This window comes from Saimiri boliviensis, chromosome 21, assembly GCF_048565385.1.
Source record: "Saimiri boliviensis isolate mSaiBol1 chromosome 21, mSaiBol1.pri, whole genome shotgun sequence".
Classification (NCBI taxonomy): Eukaryota; Metazoa; Chordata; class Mammalia; order Primates; family Cebidae; genus Saimiri; species Saimiri boliviensis.
This window is the reverse complement of record NC_133469.1, coordinates 28169834-28197331: the sequence shown is the minus strand read 5'-3', so window position 1 is coordinate 28197331 and position 27498 is coordinate 28169834. Positions and strand designations below refer to the sequence as shown.

Genomic DNA, 27498 nt, shown 5'->3' with positions numbered 1-27498 from the left:
AGTATATCGTTTAGGATCAGCGTCTACTGCACCAGGACAGAATGGGAAAGAACTTTTCCACGAGAAAGTGACCAGGGCTCCAGAGGGCTGCGTATCAGTACACTCTCATTTCCTTGTAGTTGACACACAGTAAGCAGCCTTCCGACAGCCTGCCCGTGTCTAATCTCATTTGCTTCTCACAACAAGGCACTTTTATTATTCCTACTTTATAGACCAGGATATGGAGCCATAGAGAGGTCCCAAACTTTGTCCAAGGCAAAAAGTGTGGCAGAAGAACTTCACATAGCAGGTGTGATGCCAGGGGCCTTATCTGGATCCCTCAGCTACACTGCCTGGGCACGACCCCAGACTTCAAACTCCTGAGTGCCGGGCAGCAGGCTCACCCTGCCCGGGCCCCCAAAGCAGAAAGATGACCAGTGTGTACCAATGAACAAAGGTAAATTTCAGTCCCCCAAAAACGCATCAGCCATTGGACCTGTCTCAGAATGGAAAGGACTGCTTGGCAAAGCCATCAGTTCCCTGTCCCAGGAAGTGCCTGAGCAGAGGCCGACCAGAGGCAGGCACTGAATTGGGGGGCCACAAGCACCCCTTCTCCCACTGACTCAATTTATAACCAAGCCTCACACACTACACTACTCCACCATGCCCGCGGCTCTAACACGCCTGGCACTTAACCAAACATGTAGTTCTGGGTCTATCAAATCATACTTTTCCATTCTCTTTCACTCTCGGAAATATGTCTTAAACTACTTCTGTTAAAAAAGTATATCCCCCCCTGCCCCCGCACTTAAGAATAACACCATTCACTTTCCAGAAAACCCTTCTACCCAGCTCAGATGCACTTAGTCTCCGAATGCTGACCTCCCAGGAAAAATGTCACCAAGGAGAGTGAGGGAGCCCACGATCGGTGATCACTGTCTGCAGGGCTTCCTCCTCTCCACCACCCCAGCCACCGATCTAGGAAACCAGCATCTGAAATGCCACCACTGCCTACGCTTCATCATCGGCGAGTCTTCATTTAAAAGAGAATGTTTCTCTTTTGCACAGTGAACAATTCTTTGCCATATGATCTGATGGGGAGGCTGAACGTAGCATGCCACGGCTGTCAAGAATCCCTTCTAGTCCACCTCTGGATCCCTGGACCCACACCCACGCTATGGTGGGCACAGGATACAAGATTATGGTTTAACTTCCCGTTCGGCCCAAAGAGGTGGAGGTTCCAGCTTATTCATTCACCGCGCTTCACAAAACACAGCCTATTTCTTTTGGAGGTAAAGTACTATGAAAGAAATGTTATAGGCTTCCACGTTTCTCTACAGGAATTTTCATTTAGTGCAAATATTAAAATCTTAATAGTGCCGGTAAAACATATGAGCGCTGAAAGCTTACATTTTTCCAGTGTCTGCTTTCCTGCAACCATAAACTTCCCCGAATCCTCCTCGTCCAATAATCCTATGCACGCTGAACTCATTCATGGTCAACTGGGAAATCCAGACACAAAAGGAAAACATAAGATTACACGTAACTGTAGCGTTAGAAAGATTTTTTTCATGCAAAACATAGACAGTAATTAGAATAGCAATCTGACTTTGGGAACTACGCTTTTCATGACTGATTATTTAAGGTGAAGGATGAGTTGCCCCCGGGGTGGCAAGACTTTCAACAGCCTCGCTCAGCTCCACCTCCCGGGTACACGGGGCACCAAATGGTGGCGCAAGGGAAGACGCGGAGTGGAACCGACTGAGCTGAACTGTTTCTCCACTCTCACAAATCCCAGATTACAGTAGGCCGACCTTGAAGACAAGTGAATGTGAAATGTCTAATCAAAATGAAAAGCAGCCTCGGCTACTCCAAAGCCTCATGTTTGGGTGCTATCCAATGCTTCCACGAACTGTCAAGAGTCAAAAAATGAGAGTCCATGTCAGGAGCAGCGACGGGCTCGTAATACAAGGCCATATGATCTGGAAACGCAACAGATGAAGGCCATGTGAATTTGTTATTGATAACGTCACTGAATAGAGAGGGCTCATGCTGGCCATGTGAGCATGAAACAAGGCTAAATGTGAGTAACGTACATACAGAGGCCGTATTCATAAACACTTTCCTTTAGTCAATAGTATCTCAGGAAGGCCCCATTTCACCGTTAGATTTAATAGTGTTAAATGGTACAAAGACAGACAGCGAATCTGACATTTCACGTGAGAGGCCGTAAGACAATAGCAAATACCTACTACTTTACATATCCTGGCAAATTAAAGGTGCGATTCTTTAAGGGATCCCCCAAACAACCTTAAAATATCATAGAGAAACCTGCATTTGGACCATAGGCCTCATGTTTTGATTTTCAGAGTCCACAAGGGCACAGGGTCTCTCCTGAGGCAAAAGTGTACAAAAGACCCAGAGCAGATATAAGGAATTTTTAGAGTATGTGTTATTGCCTCTTGCTTCTAAGAAAAGGAGGTTAAAAAAAAAAAAAAAGATCATTTCTTGGCCTTTTAGTGAAGATAAAGTATTAAAAAGAAAACTCCTCTTCCAACAATACATTCAAGTAAAAATCTCAAAAAAAAAAAAAAAAAATTCCAGTTGATGGTTTTGTGCAATTGCAAGCCTATGTAAAGAGAGAATGTAAAACAGGAGAAAGACCGTGCAAAGAAATGTGTGCATTTTACAACCGCAATAAGGATGATGCAGTAAGAATGACTGAAAATAAAAACGGAAAGATGAAACGCTAAGATGATGGGTTAGAACACGGCTCGTCCTGGAAGACTGCTTTGATCACTCTCGAAATGACAAAAAAGAAGACGAAGCCTTGGTATGATAAAAGATGTCATCATTTGTATTATTACACCCAATTTGTATTATTCCATCTACTAATAAGAAAAAGAAAAGGAACTTTATGAGAATGGCAGAAGGCAAGGACGTGAAGGAGTTATATTAAGTAAAAGATTTGTATTTTTACTACTGTTTTTGTTAAAGAGTCAATTACTGCTGAAAATATCCTTTCTTATATAAACACATTCTCAGATGAATATGAAAAAGAACTAAAGCCCCAGTTGTTTATAACAAAGCATGGGAGGGTGAATGCTTAGTATTTAAAGCTGCAAGACAGACATCTGTTCGGGCAGTGTACCCTCTGGGAGTATGTTCCGGAATAAAGTATTTTCTCATGAAGTTAAGCCAGAGGAAGTTTTTATTTAAAAAAAGAAAAAGATGATACTCACATGGATATTCAATTCAACGTTTTTCCACTGACAAAATCTAGTGAACTTGTCACTAAAAGAGAATAAAATAATTACTAAAAAGTTAAATATTAAATTCACTGGATTTACAAAACGCTGTGCGACGGACTAGAATGGCATTCCTTGGATTGCTTCTCAAATAAAGTAAGTTTCTCAACCCTTTTTTCACAGTGCATTGGACAGGATTCATGGCTTTATTTCATGACTCAACTGAAAGATTTCATGTTTCTTCTTTAGTTGTCATATGCTATGGATGGTAACCGCCGCCCCCCGCCCTTTTTTTTTTTTTTAAGACGAAGTCTCACTCTGTTGCCCAGGCTGGAGTGCAGTGGTGTGATCCTAGTTCGCTAAAACCCTCAGTTCCTAGGCTCAAGTGATCCTCCCACCTCAGCCTCCCACGCAGCTAGCGCTACCTGCACACACCATTGCACTTGGCTATTATTTTTTATTTTTGTAGATACTGGGTGTTGCTACGTTGCACAGGCTGGTCTTGAGGCCCTAGCATGGAGAGATCTTGCTGCCTCAGCCTCTCAAAGTCCTAGGACTACAGGCGCAAGCCACCACACCTGACCAATAGACCTTTAAAAATAAGGATCTCTAACAAATATTTCTGAAGCTAATAATCAAATTAAAAATCAAAAGCATGGGAGGCTGAGGCAGGAGAATCGCTTGAACCCAGGTGGCAGAGGTTGCAGTGAGCCGAGATTGCGCCACTGCGCTCCAGCCTGGCGACAGAGCGAGACTCCCTCTCAAAAAAAAAAAAAAAAAAAAAAAATCAAAAGCAGAGAAACAGTTGCAATTACAACAGCATCTTTATTTTCAGTGAATCTAAAATGACTCACAATGAGTTTTTCACTGATCCTCCTGATGTGTCTAATGAAGTTAGTAAATTAAAATTATATTTTGAGAGTTCCTAAGAGTTATTTCAACCTATTTTTTAAAAGCATGGTGCAATTAAAAGGCAAAACCACATTTGGGTGCACTCTGCATTTAGAAATCTATGACTGGTCTTTGAAATGCACATGGTTTCTTGGGCTGGCTCACGCTCTCTCTTCTTACAGATCGTGGCGTCCAGAGCTGGTGATGGGGGATGGTAATCTGACATATTTTACAACTAGCTGAGAAGGGTTAACAAACAAGGGAGAGGGAAGTGTCCACGTATTTTGCCCACTAAGAATGGATTTACTGTAACAAGTTCCTCTTTAGGAGGTACAGATGGCCCTGAGTATCTAGGCTCCGTCAGTTCTGTCTCCATGGGGGTTATTTGAGTGCTATTCCCAATCAATGCCTGGTTACTGAGTGGGGCACTTTTGACAGGAGGGGAACCGTGGCAAAGGAAAGAGCTGGACAATTAAGGGCTTCAGGCAGCCAGAGCCCTTGCAGACGGCTTAAAAGGATCTCAGAGAGAAGATCAGAGGTGAGAGACACAGAAATGCCTGGGAGGCGGTAAGGGTGGGGCAGAATCAGTGTTTTTAACTCTGATTCCTGACTCAGCGTCCTCCTGCTGAGCAGCTGAACTCCACTGCCCGAATGAGGCTCTTCGCTCTCAACTAGAAGACAGAAAGCCTCCGCTGCTCTCTCCAATTCAGCCTCACCTGCAACTCAGCCCCGCAGCCCTGCCTGGACCTCAGGGAAGGTGGGGAGACGTTGCACATGGCCCTGCATTGCTGACGGCCCCCTCTTTACTATCAGACTCAGGGTGACCATGGAAACATCGCCTTTTCCGTGAGGCCCTTCACGTGCCCGGTCCCGATGACCGTATGGATAGGGTCCCTGTGCTTTTCAAAATCAAAGCTCCAAACTGATCTCCTGACATGAATTTTGTTTTCTCATTTGATAAAAGTTAACAAGTCAACTTTAAAAATAATTTATTTAAATGAGGCCAACAGCATCATTTGCATTTGCTGTGAGGATGTGAAAGGACTGGCTCAATGAACGAAAATCACCATGTCCGTGAGCCTGGTTCCAAGTGAAAGGACGCGTGGCAAACTTATAAAATATCCACGGAAGAACCTCTTCCCCGCTTTTAATTACCATCCCCCTCTCTCCCTTCTTCCCTGAGGATCACACAAAACTTGGGTTTACCCAAGAGTTGGGAAAGGTCAGATTTTACGACCAACAGCCACGGAGATGGCCCGGGACTTGACTGCCACTCAGCCCTCAGCCAGCAGCCTACCCTCTCCGTTTGATGCTGGCGCCTTTTGGCAAAGTTTCTGCTACTACTCAGAATTGTGCAGTCGTTTGTATGAATATTAGTTTCCCAACATACTGACTCTACTCCAGGATAAAATTCTCTCTCGGACTCCGGGAGAATTGCAACACAACTTTCTTTTTAATTGCTTTAGTCCTGTAAGTACACAGAGAAGGAAACTATAGTAAAGTAGTGTTTGTTCTTCGAGTGCAATTACGGAGCAGCTGCCGAAAGCACCAGCATGAGATGTAATCATCATGCATATTGTGTAGAAAATAGCCAGGCTGATAAAGTCAAGTCAGCGTCAGTGCAGGTTCTGTTTTGCAAGGTCCGATTTCAGTGGTGCACTGTCACAGAGACATACCCAAAAAACTGAAGAACTGACCAGTAGGTGCCTGAAAAGCGTATGAGCTGGACATTTTTATACATGTCATTAAAAAAAAAACTACAGAATATTATATGATAATCATGTTCTATAGTCTGAGTAACCAAGGGGCGTATTTATTAGGTATCTAATAATGTATGCGATCATGAACACACATTGACCTATGTCCTTAAATTCGATTACTACATAAGGAATCAAGTTCAGGCTTGTCCTACTTTGGGAGACATGATTCCAAAATCCAAGCAAATGAATTGGATAAATTACAGTCAAGTTTGTATTATTAGCAAAGGTCTCCCAATAAGATACTTTTTTAAAATTGAGGTTCCTCAGTGTATTTATACTTTAGATCATATTGAAGCTAAGAAATTGAAGATCAAAGAGATGTTAAGATAGACAAGCCCTAAAATTATAATGTAAAGCACGAGGAAACAGTTTAATACAAAGTCTGGCACACTGTACATAGTCAATAACTATCTGCTGAATCATTAACACACATTTTAGGGACAGCATTGATGGCATGAAATGAGGTATGCATACACAGTAAAAAATTGTATATGTATGCATAAAGTTTCGTACCTTTCCATAAATTTTTGGAAAATGTCACCTCGAAGGCTTTCACAAATTTCTTCTATGTATGGCTAGAAGAGATGGAAAAGAAATTCCACACTGAATGAATCAGAACGTATCAAAAAGACACAAACCAATGAGACTCAGGTTAAGTGAAATTCCCAATTATGCACTCCCCACGGCATCGTGCCTGGTCCCTGCCCTTCTCTGTGCTCGTCTAACACTCGCTAACGGATTCCTCAACATTTATCTACACCACTTGACGCTATGAAGGCAGAGAGGTCTGTCCTGTTTACCGCTGTATTCCCGCTACCTAATATGACTCCTGACAAGTCACAGACACTTCTTACATGAGCAGAGCTCGCTTGATAGGAGGTGTGACTTGGAAAAGTCTGGTGCTGGGTTTAAAGCTCTGTGGTTGCCATTTTGAAATTCTTAATCACTTCTGTATGAGGAAAACTGCATGTTGACACTGGGCCCCACAAGTTATGTGGCACCTCTGGTAAGCTAGTAAAAGCATCTGCACTGAGTTTTTTAAACTCAAAGCGAACAGACCCATGGAGTGCATTTTTTTTTTAATTCGCTGTTTTATTTCTTGATTTTCTATCTCTTAGAGTCATAGAAATAACCACAGGGGAGAGACGATGCGATCCCACACCTCATCTGGCATGTGAACCTCCCGGACTCAGGCAGCTGCACTCCCAAACGTCTCTGAGAAGGTCCATGGCTCAACTGGAGTTACGGGCTCCTGGTTGACATGCACAGCGCTCTTCCCCTCATGGAGAACAATTACCACCTATTCAACATCATGCCACTTTACCCATGACTGAAGAAACCGCATCCGCTTTCCTTTTCCATGTGATTAACTTTTAAAATCAAGAAATATAAAAATATAAAGTATCAACATGTCATGGGTCAGCCCAGAGTCAGTGAATTCGTTCTGGAAAATATTTTGGCACCCTCAGCTCATTGAATGATCCAAATTTAACCTTTTTAATGTCTTCACAGACCATCCTGAAAGTTTACAAAAAAAACAAACAAACAAAAAAAAAAAACGACTACATCATGGAACAGTACAAACCAAGCGACGAGAATAGGAAGTCTGCAGAAGCCACAGGAAGCAAGCATGGGCTGGGAGGCAGCTGCAGTCCTTCTGGAAGCCTTGCTTCCTGCAAGCAGAAAGGATGCTAGCCTGGCAGGAACCGATGCTGGGGCATGAGCCAGTCCATGCCAACTTGCGGAGCCATCCCTGTCCTGGGGAAGGCACTAGAGCTAGTTGCGAAATCCATATGGACTTTGTCCCCTTCGTGGTGAAAGAGGACGCTAAACTATCTCTCTCTGAAGTTCTTTCCAGCTCTGAAATCCTATGATTCCAGGAAACACACAACATCTCTTAGCCAAGTCCTTGACAAGCCTCCAGAGGTTCAAGAGACGAAATAGTTCACACGTTCAAAAATCTAAGAAAACGCTATATTTATATATCACAGATTTTTCTATTTATAAAAACTATTGTGTCAATTAATATTTTTCTTTCATACTTGATCAAACATCCCTACTTTCTGCTAATAAAGTAAAAGACGAGTGTCACTGGGAATTCCTAAGACTACATAGAACATACCACGCGACCACTTTTCAACAGAGGGAACCACGACAGGCTTGCTAAGGAGTACGAACGCCAGAGTGCAAGAGTGGGATCAGGGGCAGACTCCTTCCCCTCTCTGATCCTCAGTTTCCTTAGTCTGTAAAGGAGATAGTCATATCTAAGTTGCAAGGCTGTCGTGAGAATTTGACAAGATTAAGAATGCTGAGAGCTGAGCTCAGGACCAGTACATCTTAGGCACCCAAGCACAAGCCATGGCCCCTCCCAAGCCTGCCACCAAAGGACCTATGTACTTACTTATCTCTAAAGGCAATCTTACAACGAAAAGAATTTAATAAAAAGAATTTGTGTTTACTTTAAGAACATTTATGTTTTACTATGAACTTCAACTGACTTTATTGGTTAATGTACCTCTCTGTGAACAGGACATTCAGACACATAACTTCTATTTATACTTTAGTCATTATGCTCTGAAGGTACATGAGACAGAATCGCACTGATATACTCTTTATTTTAATAAACTTCATAATATTTTCTTCACCTCTGAAACAAGAATAATACCCATTCTATATCCATTTAGCCAGAAAATTATTTTCACTAATTTTTTTTTTTTTTTTTTTTGAGACAGAGTTTTTTGCTCTTGTTACCCAGGCTGGAGTGCAATGGCACGATCTCAGCTCACTGCAACCTCCGCCTCCTGGGTTCAAGCAATTCTCCTGCCTCAGCCTCCTGAGTAGCTGGGATTACAGGCACATGCCACCATGCCCAGCTAATTTTTATATTTTTAGTAGAGACGGGATTTCACCATGTTGACCAGGATGGTCTCGATCTGTCGACCTCGTGATCCACGCACCTCGGCCTCCCAAAGTGCTGGGATTACAGGCTTGAGCCAACGTGCCCGGCCTTTCACTAATTTTTTAATGAAAAAATCAGTAAAGTGTTTTTTTAAAGATATATGAAAGAAATACCTCCTAAATGAAAGTCTTTTGAAAGTATGAAAAGAATCCTAGTGATCTCTATATTTCAAGTAGAACAATTTTTTTTTCAATGTTATTTATGTTATTGTAGAAACTAAAACCCGATTTGTAAAACTCATGTATTATAAGGTATAGTTTAGCAATACTAAACGTAATTGAGTATAAGGCTGTCTACGTACCACAACAAAGTCAGATGAAAACTGAAATTCTGACACTCAAATATTGTGGAGACAACAAAAAGCAGATATTCACATGGTACGTTCTGACTGTGTGTGATCCTAGGTAACGTTTGTGGAGCACAGTGACAGGTGGCCCCGTACAAAGCAACCCATGTGCCCCTTCCTCACTGAATCCTCAAGACCTCCCTATGACGGAGAGCGCAGGGCCATCTCCACCTTACAGATGAGAAAACTGAAGTTAGGAAGATGTAGAAGCTTACCCAAGGTCCTTCAGCTATGGCCCTGGGATTCAAACCCTCACATCAATGAATTTCAGAGCCTATAACCCAAGCTTATAACCCACTACTGTCCAGACAGCTATAGCATTTATGAAAGTCCATCTAATCAATTATTGTCACAGAAAGGTATCACCCAATTTGTTGCTATCGAAATGCACTGTCAAATCAATATTTGCTCTGCTGAATAATTAAATCCACTTTGCATAAATACTACCATAAGATGCCAAAGGCAGCTTACCTCCCCTTAAATGACCAGGAAAAAGATGAGGTGATTATTTTCATCTATTAAAAGCACTATATTACTCAGTGACATTCCTTCCTATTTCTTGTAACTCACAGAAACATGAAAAGCACTTTATTCATTTGAGAATCGGACTGTCCTTGTAAATCACTGCCACCTCTATAAGAAACACAGGATGGAAAAGGCTTTTGGGAGGAAGTGAAACCATTTCATCTAAAGAATGGCAAATACAGACCTATCCGTTATGAATCTGATTTTCCAAGTCTTGTCATCTAAACCTGTATGACTGCATTGTGTTCAAGATATGAACAGCAAGGTAAAATACAATTTCCCATGACTCAAAGATCACTCAAACATTTGCTCCTGAAATCTTGAAAATACATCGTATTTCCTGTAGAGGATAATCACAGCAAGTATCAACAGCCTGGCGCTACAAAATACATCTTGTCGAGTCTTTGCTCATCACAGGTGCTGGAATATCAAATGGGAAAACACTTTCTTCTCTGATGTCTTATCTTGACTGATTTCTAGAACATGTTACTACAAAGCTCTAGTGGCCTTTTTTCAGAGAAGGCTTTACAAAGCATGTTGATAGAAGCACGCTTTGCAAGGAGAAGACATGCAATAGTAAACTCAAACTGTCTCATTAAAGCTCCAGATTAGAACACAGTCTTACAGAGCAAGTCCTCTGGTGTATTCCCACATGCAAAAAGAATGTCACCACGGCCAAGTGTTAAACAAAGTTGATCTGTGTATTTCGGAATGATTTTATCTTACCTGAAAAAGAGTTGATGTCACTTGCTTCTTGGATAAATGACTTTGCACGTGCTCTACAGCTTGCTTTGAGAAAGGCTATCAAAAGTCAAAAATAACGTTGTAATAAAATGTAACAAACCTGTGTATGTTATATAATATCAGGACAGATGAACTGAACACAGCAATTACTAAACAGTAACGATGGTAATTATATTAACATTCTTTAAAAATCTGTTGAGTATTTAGAGGGAATCCCAGCAAATGCTTGTTCCTCTGGGCAGCCAGTTCTCAGATACATGCCCAGAAGAATGACCAGTGCTGGGTTTGACATTATGCAATTTCAGAAGGGTTCAAGATCACTCTGATGATGAAGTGCAAAGAATCCTATTATCAGGCCGAGTGCCCTGGCTCGTGCCTGCAATCTCAGCACTTTGGGAGGTCGAGGCAGGAGGATCACTTGAGCCCAGAAGTTCGAGATCAGCCTGGGTAACATAGTGGAACCTCATCTCCTTAAAAATAACGAGCCGGGCATGGTGGTGTGCACCTGCAGTCCCAGCTACTCTGGAGGCTGAAGTGGGAGGATTGCTTGGGCCCTAAATGCATACACCCATCAACAAACTGACCATGGGGTTCTAAAAATGTAAAATTTCCACTATACCAGAGAAAATACACACACAGAAAATCCCTAAGAGTTCATGTCAGAATTCCAAAGTCAAGCCATAGTGGTAAAAGGCTCTAAGTGAAGGAAAGTCTTACTGTGACCACAGAGAGGGGAACTAGGGCAGAAACAATGGCGCTTCCACCGATAAAAATTACATTGGTGACCGGGTACGATTGCTCATGTCTGTAATCACACCACTTTGGGAAGCTGAGGCAGGTGGATTACCTGAGGTCAAGAGTTCGAGACCAGCCTGACCAACATGGAGAAAGCCTATCTCTACTAAAAATACAAAATTAGCCAGGCATGGTGGCGCACACCTGTAATCCCAGCCACTCAGAGGCAGGTTGAGGCAGGAGAATCTCTTGAACCTGGGAGGCTGAGGTTGTGGTGAGCCGAGATCGCACCATTGCACTCCAGCCTAGGCGACAAGAGTGACACTCCGTCTCAAAAAAAATGAAAGAGTTCCTATGATGTCCTCCCCGCTCAGAACTTCAAATTGTGTCTTCTTTATTAATGCACAATAAGAAGAAAGGCTTAAAAAGACCATCATACGGATAAACACTCTCTAAATTGCTGAACTACATAAAAAACGAAATGTACAGAGGCTTTCCCACTGAACATCTGGCATTCTCCAAGGGTTCAGCCCTTCCCTAGTGAGGCAGCAAGGCATGGAGTAGCAACGATTAGTCCCAGCCCAGAAATTCCTTCACCAAGCCAGGTGGGTCCAAGGAACAGAGAGCAGTGCATGCCACAGTTAACGCAAATGTCAGCAAGAACTGGAAATAAACAATGAATACAAAAGCACCAAAATATACCATCACCATGACCAGTGCTGCCCAGCAGGACTTTCTGCAACAATGGGAGTGTTTGTTGTACATCTGTGCCATCCAGTACAAAAGCCACTAGCCCCATGTAACCACTGAGTGCTGGAAATGTGGCTCATGAGGAACTGACACATTTCTACTCCCATGTGACTTTAGTGAACTTAAAGTGAAACGTTAATTGCCACATGCAGCTAGTGACTACTGCGTTTGAGAGAGCAGGCCAGGACCGTCAGGCCACCCACTGGAAAAACATTCCTCAGGTAGAGACATCACGTGGTAAATTTTCATTACTAATTATTCCAGTTACTCCTGGTAGAGTAATTTCCTAGGAACCTAGTTTATCCTAATGACCAAATTAGATTGTTTATCTGATTTACAAGCAAAAAAAAAAACAACAACAACAAAAAAACTTTCAACTGCTATGTAACTATTAACGAAAAAAATTAACATAATGTGTATAAGCCACCTTATTCATTCAGAGACCATTTAAAATGTATTATTTCTCAATAGCTGATGAGTTTAATCGTTAAAGTGTAGTGCAATTTAAAATAATAAGGCTTAATTTCCTTCAGAATGTCTTGAATTGTAACTAACCATTTCTTTCGTTGATCTAAATTAGCAATTTTATTTCATCGGTTTTTGCAGTGAAAGTATCAGCTTTTGGAAATAAAATAAACTTACATGAAGCAACACATGTCGTGCTAATATTACCATGAAACAGACGACGAAGTAGAAGAAATGCGTTCCATTCTGGGCATGCGTTTTTCAATTTCAAACACCTTTCTACTGTTTTACTTCCATTCTGAAAACACTGGACATGGTGCCATATTCATCAGTACTAAAGTCATAGAAGAAGAAGAAATACTTACATGTGAACAGGAAAGAAGCTCCTTCATGATGTAGGCATCATAAATCTGTCGACTTCTGCAAAGGCGATCTTCCTCATTATCAAGTTTTTCATATTCTTTTATCTAGGAAAGTTATCGTTGTTAGCTTACGTCTTCCTGGAAACCTGCCTTATTAAAATATATGACTGGCCCAGGCAGAAACCCCTTGCACATGAGATAAAGCAAATGACTGAACCGGCTATTCCACAGGAAACAGCTACTTCTAATGTTGTAATAAGGAAGTTGGAATAATTTAAATTCAACTAGAAACATACAAGTGGGTTTTTTCCCTATGATGACTCTCATCACTTAAATGTAGAAACATAATATAGGAAACACATCACTGCCATGGTTACAATTATCTTACAACACGCGAGCCACAGACCATGCATCCTTGCCAATTCTCCTCTCCAAAGCACAGATCATTTCAATTTGGCTGTAACTCAGTCCTAGGAGTTATGATAGGGATTGTTCTCACTCAACGGCAGTGTTCCAAAACTACAAGGAGGAAAAAAATTTATGGCCAGAAATCCTGCAAAGAGATTTTTCAAAAATCAACGAAAGCAAATAAGTATTTTAGAAAGGAATTAACCCACAGATGAAAGCACTGGCTTTTCAGATTGGAACCTCACCTGCAGTATAAAGTATTAACAGACAGATGACTTCAGTGTTACACTGTGTTGGCTGAAATTCACACTTCTGTTCCTGCCAGGGCTTGGAATGGAGTCTTCTTGAAAAAGACAGTAAAATCTGACATAAAGGCCGGCAGACTCGGGAAGGCTGATACTCTATCCAAAAGACCATCTTAATGAAGAATCGGTCCAGTAATGTCAACATAGCCAAAGGACCAGGACTTAACCATCCTCAGTCAATTCAGGAGGACAAATCTAACATGTTCAAATGCCATACTAGATGTGAATATGGTAGCTGCAAAGTAACAGAAGCCAGATACCAAAATCCAAAGCAGGGTCCGAAAATAAATCAAAGAGTTTTGGCTTGGTTGATTTCTTTTGTTGTATTTTGCTTTAGGCAGATCCAAAGGTTAATGCCAGAATGGCCTAGGTTACAATGGTAGACTATTACCAAACCAAAGGCAAGTTTCTGCCTCTACATAAGAACAGCCTCAGGGGATAATAAGCCTTCATGGAATTATGATCTTTGAAAACAAGTATACTGAAATGTAAGTCTATGTTCCAAGAAACCTACAAAGCAAACTGACACCTGGTTAAACAAAGTCTCATTCTATGGAAGTTGCTTCCCATGAAGAGTCAAATCCTACCATTTCTGGGTAAATGATGCTCTGAAAGACAACACTATCTTTACTAAGAGCCTTGTGCCTTCTAAGCGTCAACTTGAACAACAGAAAAGGTAACTCTTGGTAGGCAAAGTAAGAGCCTAAAGCATCTATGGCTGTAATTTGGCATTCACTTTCTATAATCAGTAAGACCACTGATAAAAGAACATGTAGCTGCTGGGTGCGGTGGCTCATACCTGTAATCCCAGCACTTTGGGAGGCTGAGGCGGGCGGATCATGAGGTGAGGAGATCAAGACCACCTTGGCCAACATGCTGAAACCCCATCTCTACCAAAAATATAAAATTTAGCTGGGCGTAGTGGTGTGTGCCTATAATCCCAGCTACTTGGGAGGCTGAAGCAGGAGAATCACTTGAACCCTGGAGGTGGAGGTTGCGGTGAGCTGAATTTACACCACTATAATCCAGCCTGGGCAACAGAGCTGGACTCTGTCAAAACAAAACAAAACAAAAACCCCGCAGTCGACTACCAATTGCTGTAAACAGATGTCCTACTGCAGCATATGCGTAGCAAATATCACCTCTGATCCTGGAAGTTTGGCTGTCCAGGTAACCTGGGCAGAGAAAGGTCTAGGTTCAAGGTGAAAAGTATTTCCTACTGCAGGACAGAAACACTATCATCAATAATAAATATTCACAGACCTGTAGTCCCTTTCTGCTTTGGTGGCTACATAGCTCCCAGCTGAACATCTGGCCTAAACTACTCGAGCCCTAAGAGCCCTAAGACCAAGCACTTTGGTCCACAGGTAACATGGTCTCCACTTCCTTGCCCACCCTTTATTTCACCACCATTCCGGTGGGATGGTCTAGTGAAGTCATCAATGGTCTCTGTCGGGCGCAATCCAAGGCTCTCTCCTTTGTCCTTAGCCATCTTGACTTCTCAGCAGCATTCAACTCAGTTGTCCACTGAAGCCTTCTTTGAAACTTTCTCCTCTGACCTCTGTAAACTGTCCTCTCCAGGCTTCCCTTTCTTGGTCTCCTTTGGAGTTCCTCTCTCCCACTTGACTTCCAAATACTGAACCGACTCAGACCATGGTGCTGGGGGCAGCTCTTCTTCACCAGCTAAGTTCTCCCTAGGTGAAGCTACTTAGCGCCCCACAGTTTCAAATATTCTGATGACTAAGTCTGGATCTCTAGGACTCCTGAGCTCCAGATGCCAAATATCCAACTATGTATTTGACATTTCCAGCTGAATATCTAGTGAGCATCTCAAATTTAACATGTCTAAACGAAACCCTTAACTTCCACATCCTCTGCACTCCAGCCAACCAGTCTCCTCTCCCAGCCTTCTTTATCACAAAAATGAGTAAAATCATCCTCCCAGTTGCTTAAGTCAAAAAATGAATCAAAAAATGATTCTACTCTTTTGCCACGCCCCTGCCACCACCACTTCCTACATCCAATTCATCAGCAAGGCACGTCTGCTTTATAGTCAAAATAGAACACAAACTCAGGCTCTGCCAGAACCAATTAACTCCTAACAGAACAATCCTCTTAAGATAGCAACTAAAAATTCTGGACACACATAAACAATAAGCATTGTAGAGTGACCAGAGGTACATAGAGAATGGAAAAAGGCATCAAACAGAAACTGCAAGAAAGGATCGTTCTGAAAATGAAGAGCTACAGAAGGAAAGCTCCAAAATTCTATGTATAAATTTGATCAAAATTCCCAGTGGACCCCATAATGACACATGAGCATGGGAGACCCAAAGCACCCTAGCTAAACCTTAAAGAACTGAACAAGATTCATCTGCTCCCACTGCGGAGAAGACAGGGCTGAGAGTTTGAGTAAGCGAAGTTAACTGTATTCTTCAATGAACAAATGAAAAAATCAGTATCCCTTGGAGGAGAATAACAGAATTTAGAATATCTACAATATACCAATTGCATGTTCAAGATACAATCTAAAATTATTCTACAGATGAAGAAACAGAAAATGTGACCCACATGCTAGAGGAAACACCATCAATGAAAACCAATCCAAGCTAACTCAGATGTTAGAATTATCGGACACAGATTTTAAAGCAGCTATTATAACTGGATATAGCAGAAAGCATGTCATCAGAAAATATTCATATAATGAATAAAATGATAGGAAATGGCAGCAGGAAATAACTACGAGAAGAACCAGATAAAAATGTCAGAAGTAAAAAATAAGAGTATCTGAAATAAAACATTCAATGGATAGACATAACAGCAATTAGAGATGCCAAAAGAAAATGCCAGCAAATGTGAAGACAATCTATAGGAAGTATCCAATCTAAAGAAAAGAAGAAAAAATACTGGCAAAAAACCCAGACGGGGCATCCAGGATACACAGGATAGATAACATCCAAAGATCAAACATATACATAATCAGTCTTAAAAGAAGAGGAAAGAAAGATTGAGGTAGAAAAATAATCCTTTAAGATTAATGGCCCCTAATTTTCCCAGATTTGGTAAAAAAAAAAAAATACATAAATTTACAGATTCAAGAAACTCAGCAAACCCCACAAAGGATAAATACGATATCTAAAATCACTTCAGTAAAAAGTAGAAGCTTTCAAATGAGGGAAAAAATAATCAAGATACTTTTATATCTGTCTAAAAGAAACACACTTGATATATATAAACAAAAGCTGACAGTGGAATAATGGGAAAAGATACATCATGAAAACAGTAGGCATAAGAAGACTGAAGTGTCTGCATCTATATTACTACTCAGTGAAATCAATTTCAAGACAAAGACTATTACCAGAGACAGAGACATTTCACATGGAACAATCGAAAATGTTTATGTACTCAATAACAGAGCTTCAAAAAATGTGGAGAAAATGGACAAAACAAAAGAAGAAACAGACATTCTACAATCAGAGTGGAAGATTTTCACACCCTTTTCTCACCAATTGACAGAACAACTAGGTATAAAATCAAAAGAGATGTAGAAGCGATCGTATCAACTACCTTGACCTAACCGGTACTTATAAAACCCTATACCTAATACTCCTCTGTTTTAATTTTTCCATGGGTTTTAGAATAAAATGTAAATTTGTTCCACTGGCCCCCAAAACTCTGCCTCTCTCTTCAACCTGATCTTCTCTCACACTACCTGCCCCTCTCTTCGTACCGTACAACCAGACCACGCTAGTCCTCTCTCAGTTCCCTAAATATGCCAAGTTCTTTCCTACCATGTTAGGGGCTCTGTCTTGTTCACGACTTTAGCCTAAAATGCTCTCCCCATCACCTAGCTTTTATCTTCAGAAGACCAGCCCCTTTAACATTCAAACCTGGGTTTAGACGTCATCTCCTCTGACAGACTGACTCATCAATCTAAAGTAGTCACCAAGTCACAATACAACATGCTGAGTTTTGGTTAGATCTTGAACCATTACATAGCAGTTTTGACTTCCGGGTACACTTCTTGTTTATTTATTGTCTGTTTCTCTCAACCAGAACTCAAGCTCAAAGAGGTCAGTTCTTTGCAGCTGTTCTTCTGAACAATGTCTGGTATAACATTGGTGTTTAATATTGGTTATGACAAGTTGGTGTTTAATATAGCTCATGCCTTTAATCTCAGCACTTTGGGAGGCTGTGGTGGATCACTTAAGGCCAGAAGTTCAAGACCAGCCTGGGCAACAGAGTGAGACCCCATCACAGAAATTTTAAAAATAGAAATAAAAGTATCTGGGTGTGTGGTACACACCTGTTGCCCCAGCTACTCAGGAGGCTGAAGCAGGAGGATTGCTTGAACCCAGGAGTTCAAGACTGGAGGGAGCCATGATTGCACAACTGTACTGCAGCCTGAGTGACAGAGCAAGACCCTGTCTCAAAATTTTAAAAATAATAAATAAACACTGGTTGAACTAGTGAAAAAAATCTATATAGTAACTTTACCTTGGAATAATATTTATTTTCCCTTTTCCATTATTTATTTTTAAATCTAGGTATAAGGTACATATTTTTATAAGCTGCCTCAAAATCTAACTGGAACGAGAAGTATATAAATCAATATATGGAGCAGTAACTGTGGGGCATCACTGCTCTATGTGTGTTGTGTAGATACACAACAACCCTACCAGACAAGTAATATCATCATTCCAATTCTTAGCTGAGGAAATCTTATGTCATGAGAGAAGTCTGCCCAAGTTCACACAACTAGCAAGCAGTAGAGTTCAAATCCAGCCAGTCTGAGTTCAGCACTAGAACTCTCGGCTACTATGTTGCAGATAACTGAACGGCATGTTATAGACACTATGGGCTAGAAAACCATTGTTCAATTCGTTTCCTATTTGAACCTCACAGTTAGCCTGTGAAGTCAGCAGGAGATGATTACTAGCCTTACTTTATAGATGAGGCAACTGAAGCTCAGATATGAAGTCCTCATACTATGACAGCCTCAAGTACGGGGCTGGTGTGTCTTTGCATCTGTAAGCTCAGGGTCTGACATACAGGTAGATACTTCAGGGCTTGCTGAATGACTTGCCCCACATTCCGCAGCAAATGAGAGCTGCCGTTGCACTAGATCCTAGCTAGGTCTTCTGCTGATGTGCAAAAATGCTGACCACACACATACACAAGCAGCAGGCACATGGTAGGCATGACGTGAGCATCAGACAACAAACAGTGTAAGAATCAGAAAAGGCAGCCATCACAGAAGATGGAAACAGCTGCACAAACCGACCCGCTAGAAGACAGAGACATTTTCCATGTTGAGCTAGACCTTACAGAAAGCCAGGCTCTCAACAAGCAAAGCAGCGCCATTCTAGGCTGGGGAAAGGACATAGGAAAGTAACTAAAAGAATGGTCTTGGGTTTGGGGAAGGCTGGTTAGTCAGGTTTGGCCAATGTAGACATTCTATGTAAGAAGTTGGTGAAAAATAAACAGGGAGAGGTAGGTACTAGGTAATGTAAAGATACTTTGAGTGGCAGGATACGCAGTGAGAACTTTAAAATGGGTAAAAATGGATAACTGTTTGGAGACACAGGAAAATGGAAATACAACACACAAAATGTACCTTTCAAGATACCCCACAAGAGGTTTCTAGGGATTGGGGTCGCAGCCAACAAGCAGCAATTAAAGAAAAATGACTAAACTGACAAAAATGAGGGGTCAGAGAAGAATTACTGATAACTTCAATGTGTAAAGGCTGAACTGATTTAAAGAACTGCCCGTGAGCCCCAAGAGTGGAGGGTATCTTCAGTGAAAGAATACAGAAGCAGGTTGCTGAGGAGATTGACAGCATCCTCCAAGGGGATCATCTGATGAGCCAGACCCACCATGTGTCAAGACAGAAGAGAGGTGAGAATTGCTGGGGAGGATGCCAGCTAAGAGAAACACCAATGCTTCAAGTTCAAATGGAAACGCATCAGCAGCAATCACCGCTATATCTGCAATAAGTGGTTAGGAAATAACCACAAGTAGATTGCCCATCTGTTTCAATCCAGCAAAAATTATCCGCTAAAGGAGATTTCTCTGTATTTGACAAGGTGACTTAGTAAATGCTGAAACTGGAGAGCTTAAGTTTTTAGAAACTCAAGGAAGAAATTTTTTTTTGACAGATCAAGCTGTGCTACATATCCAGATAAAATGCCTGATTATGATTCAGACTGAAATAATAAGGTTACTTTATACCGAGTAAAATCCTTTTGGATTTAATTTACTTTTTTTCCTACATTATGGTAAACGTGTATCATAATCTGACCTTTCTTCCTAATACATTAACATAATTTTTAAAGTTTTCATGTGTATGTATATTATATGCATTTTCAGATATAAACCAGAAAGAACATTCCTCAAATTTTTACAAAAACATGAATATCAGCCCCAGACATGCTTTGCTTTCTTTTGACTATTTAAAATGTTTTAGGATAAAGACACATCACACTAATAACAATGGTATATATAATTTCTTAAATATATTTTTATTCAAAATAGTTTCTAATTTCTATTTTCCTTTCCTCTTTGACTTATAAATTGTTTAAAAGTATACTGATTTTCAGGCAGTTAAGAACTCCTTATTTTAACTCTGTTATTAAATTTGAGCTTAATTCTATTGTTGTCAGAGATCATACTCAATTATGACATTTGTAAAAGCTCTCTTTGGGACTCATCACATGATCTATTTTGATGCTCCATGTGTACGTTAAAGAATGTGGGCCAGGCATGGTGGCTCATGCCTGTAATCCCAGCACTTTGGGAAGCTGAGGCAGGTGGATCACGAGGTCAGGAGTACAAGACCAGCCTGGCCAACATGGTGAAACCCCATCCCTACTAAAAATACAAAAATTAGCCAGGTGTGGTGGTAGGCAACTGTGATCACAGCTACTTGGGAGGCTGAGGCAGGAGAATCACTTGAACCCGAGAGGCAGAGGTTGCAGTGAGCCAAGCCGGCACCACTGCACTCCAGCCTGGGCAACACAGCAAGACTCCATCTCAAAAAAAAGAGTACAAATTCCATTTTGCTAGGTGCAGCATTTTATACATGGCAATTAGGTCAAATTTACTCATCATTTTATTAAGATATTCTATATCCTTACTAAATTTTTGCCTGCCCGTTCTATAAGCTCTGGAAGGGTATGCGTTACTATTTCCCAATAGGATTATAGATTTGTCATTTTATATCTGCCAATTTTTGCTTTATATACTTTAAAGTATATAAAGATTTAAGTTTGTGATATCTTTTTGTTCGACTGACACCATTATCATTAAGAAATAGATCTTCATTTCAAAGCAGCATTACTGCATAGTTTGCCCAATGTGAGTGCAGTTATGCCAGCTTTGCTATGGTTAGTGTTTGTGCTGTATCACCTCTTCCATCCATCTGTTTCAACTATGTCTCTTGTAACGAGTACATGCTGGGGGACGGGGTGAGGATTAGTTCTTTATTCAGTCTGGAAAACTTAATCTTTCACTTGGAGTATTTAATCCTTTATATGAAACGTAATTACTTAAAGATATTTGTAGCTACTTACTCTTTGGTTGAAATTTGACCCACCTATTTTATGTCTTACTTATATTCCTTTTTTTTTTTTTTTTTTTGCCTTTCTGTTGATTAGTAAATGTGGTTTTATTTACTTTTTCCCTCTTTTAAGTTGTTAAACAGTCACGTGTAGCTTAATGACAAGGATACGTTCTAAGAAACGCGTCAATAGGCAATTTCATAATTGTGTGAACATCGTAGTGCATGCTTACAAGAACCCACATGGTATACCCATTATACGCCTGGGCCATACGATGCAGCCTATGGCTCCCAGGATTCGAACTGTACAGCACTGTATTGAATCCTGTAGGCAACTGTAACACAACAGTAAGTGTGTCCAAACATAGAAAAGGTACAGTAAAAATGCAGTATTCTAATCTTCTGGGATCACTCACATATACGCGGTCTGTTCTTGGCCTGATAACATCATCCAGCCCATGACTGTACACACTATTCTTATAGAAGTTACCTTAGAAATTAAAATAAACATCCCTGACTGATTACAATCCAATGTGATTTATTACTTATACTAAATTACTTATGCTAACCCCCAATAATCCTAGAACCTTAAAATATTTCAATTTCATTAACCTTCCCTGCCTTTTGTGCTATGTCATGCATTTTAGGTCTGCATATCTTTTAAGCTCAAGAGACATGACATGACTGCTTTATCCAGTCAACATTCATTTATATTTCACATACATATTTACCATTCATGCTCTCCATTTCTTCCTGCGTCTCCAGGTGGATCATTTTCCTTCTGACTAAAGTATCTCCCTTTAGTATTTCTTGTCATGCCGGTCCACTATTGACAAATGCCTCAGTTTTTGTTTGTCTAACTATATCCTTCTATGATTTCATTTTTTTCATGAGAATTTCTTTATTTCAATGATCCACAAAACAATATTATAATACTTTATAAAAATACTCAGTTTAGGCTACCATTATTCATATTTAAAAGTGTGCTAGAAGGCTGTTTGGCCAACTTCCTTTCTCGGTACAGGTTAACTTCCACATTCAGACACTGAAGACGAAAAGCTTTTGGAAGAAATCTTCACGTGTACAAAGTTGTTTGTTTTTCTCGGCAATTTAAAAATACAGAACAATTTAAAATGAATACACATTAAGTTAGTGTTTTATCTCTACTATACAATTGTTATTACAAAAGGAACTGTTCCATTCAGTTAAAACCTAATGAATACCATCCATTTTTTCCTGGCTTACTTTCCTGATCAGATTTAGTAGATAAACATAATTTTGTTACCTTTTTGAATGTGCTTAGAAAAATTACAGTATCACGGTTCACATAAAGCCCTTTAAAAATCTCATGTCACAAGTTGTTGACAAGAGGAAATAATGACATCACTCTTCTTAGGAATACCCTCTTGGTAGAGAGAGGCAATACTAAGCATGTTATGTAAACAGAAAAAAACAACAATTTTTAGTACTAGAACCATTGCCAACTTGCATGAAGTCCATTTGCCCACGTTTGAAAATGGTTTGAATTTGAACGTATAGACCACGGCACAGAATTTCAAATTTAATGATTAAACCAGGTAAATAACGATAGTTTTTGTTTGTTTGTTTGAAGACGGAGCTTTTCCTCTTGTCAACCAAGGTAGGGTGCAGTGACTCCATCTCGGCTCACTGCAACCTCCGTCTCCCAGGTTCAAGCAATTCCACGGCCTCAGCCTCCCAAGCAGCTGGGATTACAGGCGAGTGTCACCACGCCCAGCTAATTTTTTTTTTTTTTTTTTTTTTTTTTTTTTTGTAGAGATGAGGTTTCACCATGTTGGCCAGGCTAGTCTTGAATTCTTGACCTCAGGTGATCTGCCCGCCTCGGCCTCCCAAAGTGCTGGGATTACAGGCATGAGCCACCGTGCCCACCCATTTCACTATCTATTACTAAGAAAATATCTCATTGATTTCCAGGATTCAGAAGCAATCTTTCAGCTTCTTTTCCCCCCATTTTGCCAAAATACCGTTCTTCCGCCTGAATGGAATCTGCAGGTGCTACATAATTGCTCGGGATATAACCATTCTTTCCTCTAGCGATTGATCTTGCTTCCCACCAGTCTCCTTCTGTATTGTTAATTATTTGAAATGTTTCACCCTGCTTAAATGAAAGGTCTTCTGTAGTTCTAGCGTCATAATCTTATAGGGCCACAAATATAGTAACACCACCTGTTAAACCAGCAGGATATGAACTTGGCACCACTGAGAATGAGGAAGACGCACCTCTAAAAGGTGTTACCCCTGAGGATCCTCCAAATGGCGTCGTGCAAAGACTGCTGAAATTAACTGCTTTTCCTTTGCTGAAGATGATGGGCATGGTGACACCACCGTGGGTTCTGCTCCATAACGGCTCACACTTGTACTGACAGGCTCTGGAGTGGTTCTCGGGGCTGTATTTAATGGCTTGATTTTTGCTTTCTTTACTTTTAATGCAGCCCATTATCAAATCTGTCTTCAGGCAGCAACTCACTGAGTGGCTGCTGCCAGCTCCAGGTGACAGGAGGGGGTGGCAGGCGGAGGCCCAGGCCGCACGTCCTCTCCCTCTTCCACCTCTGCGTCCCCCATGTTTAAAGAAAATTTTTGCTGGGAGTAGAATTCTAGGCTGGCAATTATCTTTCTTTCCTTTAAAGATGCCCATTTCATTGTCTTTTTTAAAAAAATCATTTTTTATTAAAAAATCATTTTCATAATGTCACAGTCAGTCAAATTGTTGCTTCTTTAAAAGTGATGTGTCTTCCCCACGGCTCGCCATGGCTATTTTAAAGATATTTTCACAGTTTAAAAACTTTGCCATAGTTCCCATAGTCTTATATTGACATGCAAAGATCTGTTTCATTTGTATTCATTCAGCTTAGGGATTCCTAAGCTTTCAAATCTGTTAGCTGCCGTCTTTCATCATTTTGTAAAATTCTATGTATTATCTTTTCATATCTTGCTTTTGCCCTATTCTCTCCCTTCTCTTTCTGAAACTCCAATCTCACGTGTCAAACCTTTTTAAAATGTCTCATGTGTCTTCAGTGTTTCTGTTTCTTTTTTCAGTTCCTTTTCTCTGTGCGTCAGTTTGAGATTATCCACTGACCTGCCTTTCTATTTATTAATTTTGTCTTGAACGCTAACCAATCTGCTATTGAACTTAACCGTTAGCTCTAATTTCAAGTGTGGTCCTTTCTGTTCTAAAATGTTTACTTAAGTCTCCATTAATAAATTCAAATTTTCCTGAAATTAAGTATCCCTTCATCTATTGTGTCCATCTTTTCCTCTATTTTCTTGAACATATGATTCATAGTCATTTTAAAGTTACTGTCTGCCAACTCCAATATCTGATTCACCTGTTGGTCTGCTTTTATTGCCTTGTGTATGGTTCACGTGATCTTCCTTCTTAGCATGTCTCATAATTCTTTACTGTATGCTAAACACTATACGGTCCTTACATAATGTTATTTTCTACCTGTAAAAAGACAGAAAAGGGCTCCCTTTGTATTTGGGAAGCGGGTAAGGAGGGAGCTCATCATGCAACAAGGGACGGCACTAGGTTGGGTTGTCATTTTTGTAGGACCCCATCTGCTTCTGCCTCGACCCTGTTTCTAAGGCACGCCCTCCATGGAGTTCAGTGAGAGACTTGTGTTTCCTTAGCACTGGATTCAGTTCTGCCCAGGACAAGTTTTCAGCTTGCTCTTTGGCCTCCCACCCCACTAAGCTTGAGAACCTGGCATGTGTTTTGAGAGGGCGACTCATCACCTATGTGGGGCTTCTCTAGTCTTTATTTTTAAACTCTAGCTCCGGAAACCTCTTCGGCACTTTTTTGGCTCCCAGAAGTAGCCAAGCCTGGATGCTCATCTGCCCGCTACACCTGAAATCAACAGACACCCCAAGTCAAAAGTAGCTGCAGATCCTCAATGTCACCACCACACTTCCTCTAGGGTTTTCGTCTCTTGTCCACTCCGTTTTCAGCCTCCAGCTGATCTGTGTTTCCTAAGCAGTGTAAGCCTGCAGGAGATTTCAGGGTGCCTTCCAGAAGTTTCTGGCCTCTCTCTTCAGCTCCCCTCCAACCTCAGACTTCACCAAATGCCTTATGGGAAAAATCCGTCATGCATTTGAGCACCTCACCACACCGCCCCGCGCCCCCACCACCAAATCTCCAATTTGTCCGTCCAGTAGGACTAGAAGTCCTTGGCTAATAGCTCTTTCAAACCTAGTAGCAGTTCTCTGCCTCTGCTCACATCTCCAGAGCCAGGAAAGAAAATAAGGGGCGCTCCTCAGTGCAGCTCGGGATGACCCTCCCACCTCTGGGACTTCAGTCCAACCGTGCCTCGTTCTTTCCAGAGCCCTCTGAAGCCTTTAAGGATGCAACTCGTACCGCGTGTTCCGCTTTTTTATACATGCTAGCATCCTGAACTTGATGCTGTATTTTGCACTACTAATTACTTTCAATGAATTTCTATTTATAAGATATTGAGAAGTCTTAGTATGTTCCAAGTACAGTTTAAATATGCTTTTGAAAGAAAAGCATCAGTAAAACTTCTTACCTCTTCATAAAACTTCACCTGAGGTACAGCTTCATTAATTTCATTCAAACAAAAATCTTTAAATAGCAAGAAACCTAAAGGAAAAAAATAAAAAAATTCAGGGTGGGCAATTCATTGAAATTTTATCCCACAAGGATGTTTTCAAAGCAATGTGTTTACACCTCAACCTCTTCTTCCCCTACTTTTTTTTCTCTTTTTTAAAGATTTCAAGAAGCTAGTGAACTAATTAATTCCTGGAAGGAAATACGCCAGGCAGAAGAGTACCACATACCTGGCCCCTTGCTTCAGGATTCCGTCTCTATTCATGTCCCCCACCCTCTTTCTATAAAAGCATGATACAACAGGGCTGGAGTTCCCCACCACCACTTGGAGCCGCTGACCACTGCAGGGACCAAAATGATAACCAAAGGAATAGGAGGTACAGACGGTATGAAAGCATTGGTGAGAATCACCAAGATGCTAATAAACACTATGCCCACTAAAATAAGACCAAACGCCATAAACACAAACACACACACACACACACACACACACACACACACACCAGAACTTCCCAAAACTTTCTAGACCTTTCTCTTACCACTCATTATTTCCAAGTCCCTACCAAATACCTAGTTCCAGAGCAGATTACCCATTCCCAAGTCATTCGTCACTCCTTCACAACTACATGGCTCCCCTTTAAACAATCAATGCCATTTGCCTAGAATACCATGCCCCTTTCTGGACCTTGAACACTCCTAAAATAACCAGAATTGGACTCAAAAGCCACCTGTGCTCCAAAGTCTTCTCTGATGAGGCAGACCCTATTGCACAATGCCTAGTACACAGTAGGTGGTCAATAAATGTTCATTGAATGAATGTTTGTTTACTTAGCCTTTCCAACATTCTGTCAAAATACTTATCACACTCGGATTAATTATCTGATTTATAAGGCTCTCATTCCATTTGAGAACCTAGTGCCTTGCTTGAGGCCTAATGGTCACACTTAGATACATAAACAAAGTTGAACAGAACAAGCTGATACCAGAGTGAAGATAGAAACACTTGAAGATCATAAATTCCAAAAAGTCAAAACAATTCAACACAGAGTTAGCAAAAACAGAAGTCGCAGAAGGGAACTGAAGACTCACGAGGTCGAACATGTAGAGAGGAGGTGGACCAGAATTCCCCAGGTGGGACTCAAAAAGGAAGTAGCTGTGATGAGATTTTAATTAATATTAGCGTTTAAGGCTCTCATAACTTGAACTGGTCTGTGACTGCTCCATAAATTCCCCCACAGTTCCCGGAACGTGACCTTTGAAAACGGTAAGTGTTCGTTCACTCAAACCAGAGTAGAATGACTACGAGTGGTGGTTAAATAGGCGCAGCCAGACTTTAGCAGGGGCCGGTGCACACCTGTGGCAGAAGCACTGCCACTCTTACCCCATGGAGAAACTGCAACGACCCCAACGGACGCAGGAAGTAGGAAATTCAAGTAGCAGACAAATGGGAAGGATACACATCTCTATCTGTCTGTATGTTAGCATTTTGAGTTTAAGAATAATGGCTGTCTCTTCATTTTCATTCATTTCAAAGGAATTCCTAATTTCCCTGGTCATTTCTTCTTTGATCCATGAGTCCTTCAGCAGGATGTAATTTAATTTCAAGATATTTGGGGATTTTTCAGATATTGATTCCTGTTTAGCTCTGCTGTGGTCAAAGAACATGCTTGGTATAACTTCAATGTTTTTGTTTTTGTTTTTGTTTTTGAGATTTGTTCACCTTTTATCAACGTTGTCAGGTTTTGCCGCATGTATTTCTTTTTCTATCTTTGGAAGAGAAAACTAATATGAGAATCGGAACTTAGATATTCTGGTCAAATTAGAGATGTTTTCAAAATGTCTAAATGACAAAATGAA

At 40.8% G+C, this 27498-nt stretch overlaps 1 protein-coding gene across 4 annotated transcripts in view; it reads right to left on the bottom strand.

The window, feature by feature from the left end:
* Positions 1-27498, bottom strand: part of GRK3 (G protein-coupled receptor kinase 3) — a 144195-nt gene that overhangs the window by 49563 nt on the left and 67134 nt on the right. For 2 of the 4 annotated variants that reach the window (XM_074390769.1, XM_039462500.2), the window contains exons 3-8: positions 25601-25674; positions 12768-12869; positions 10435-10509; positions 6392-6453; positions 3222-3273; positions 1390-1481 (exon numbers count right to left, since the gene is read on the bottom strand). In XM_074390769.1, coding sequence (XP_074246870.1) covers positions 1390-1481; positions 3222-3273; positions 6392-6453; positions 10435-10509; positions 12768-12869; positions 25601-25674 — 457 coding nt within the window. The other 2 variants (XM_074390770.1, XM_074390771.1) reach the window with 2 other exon arrangements.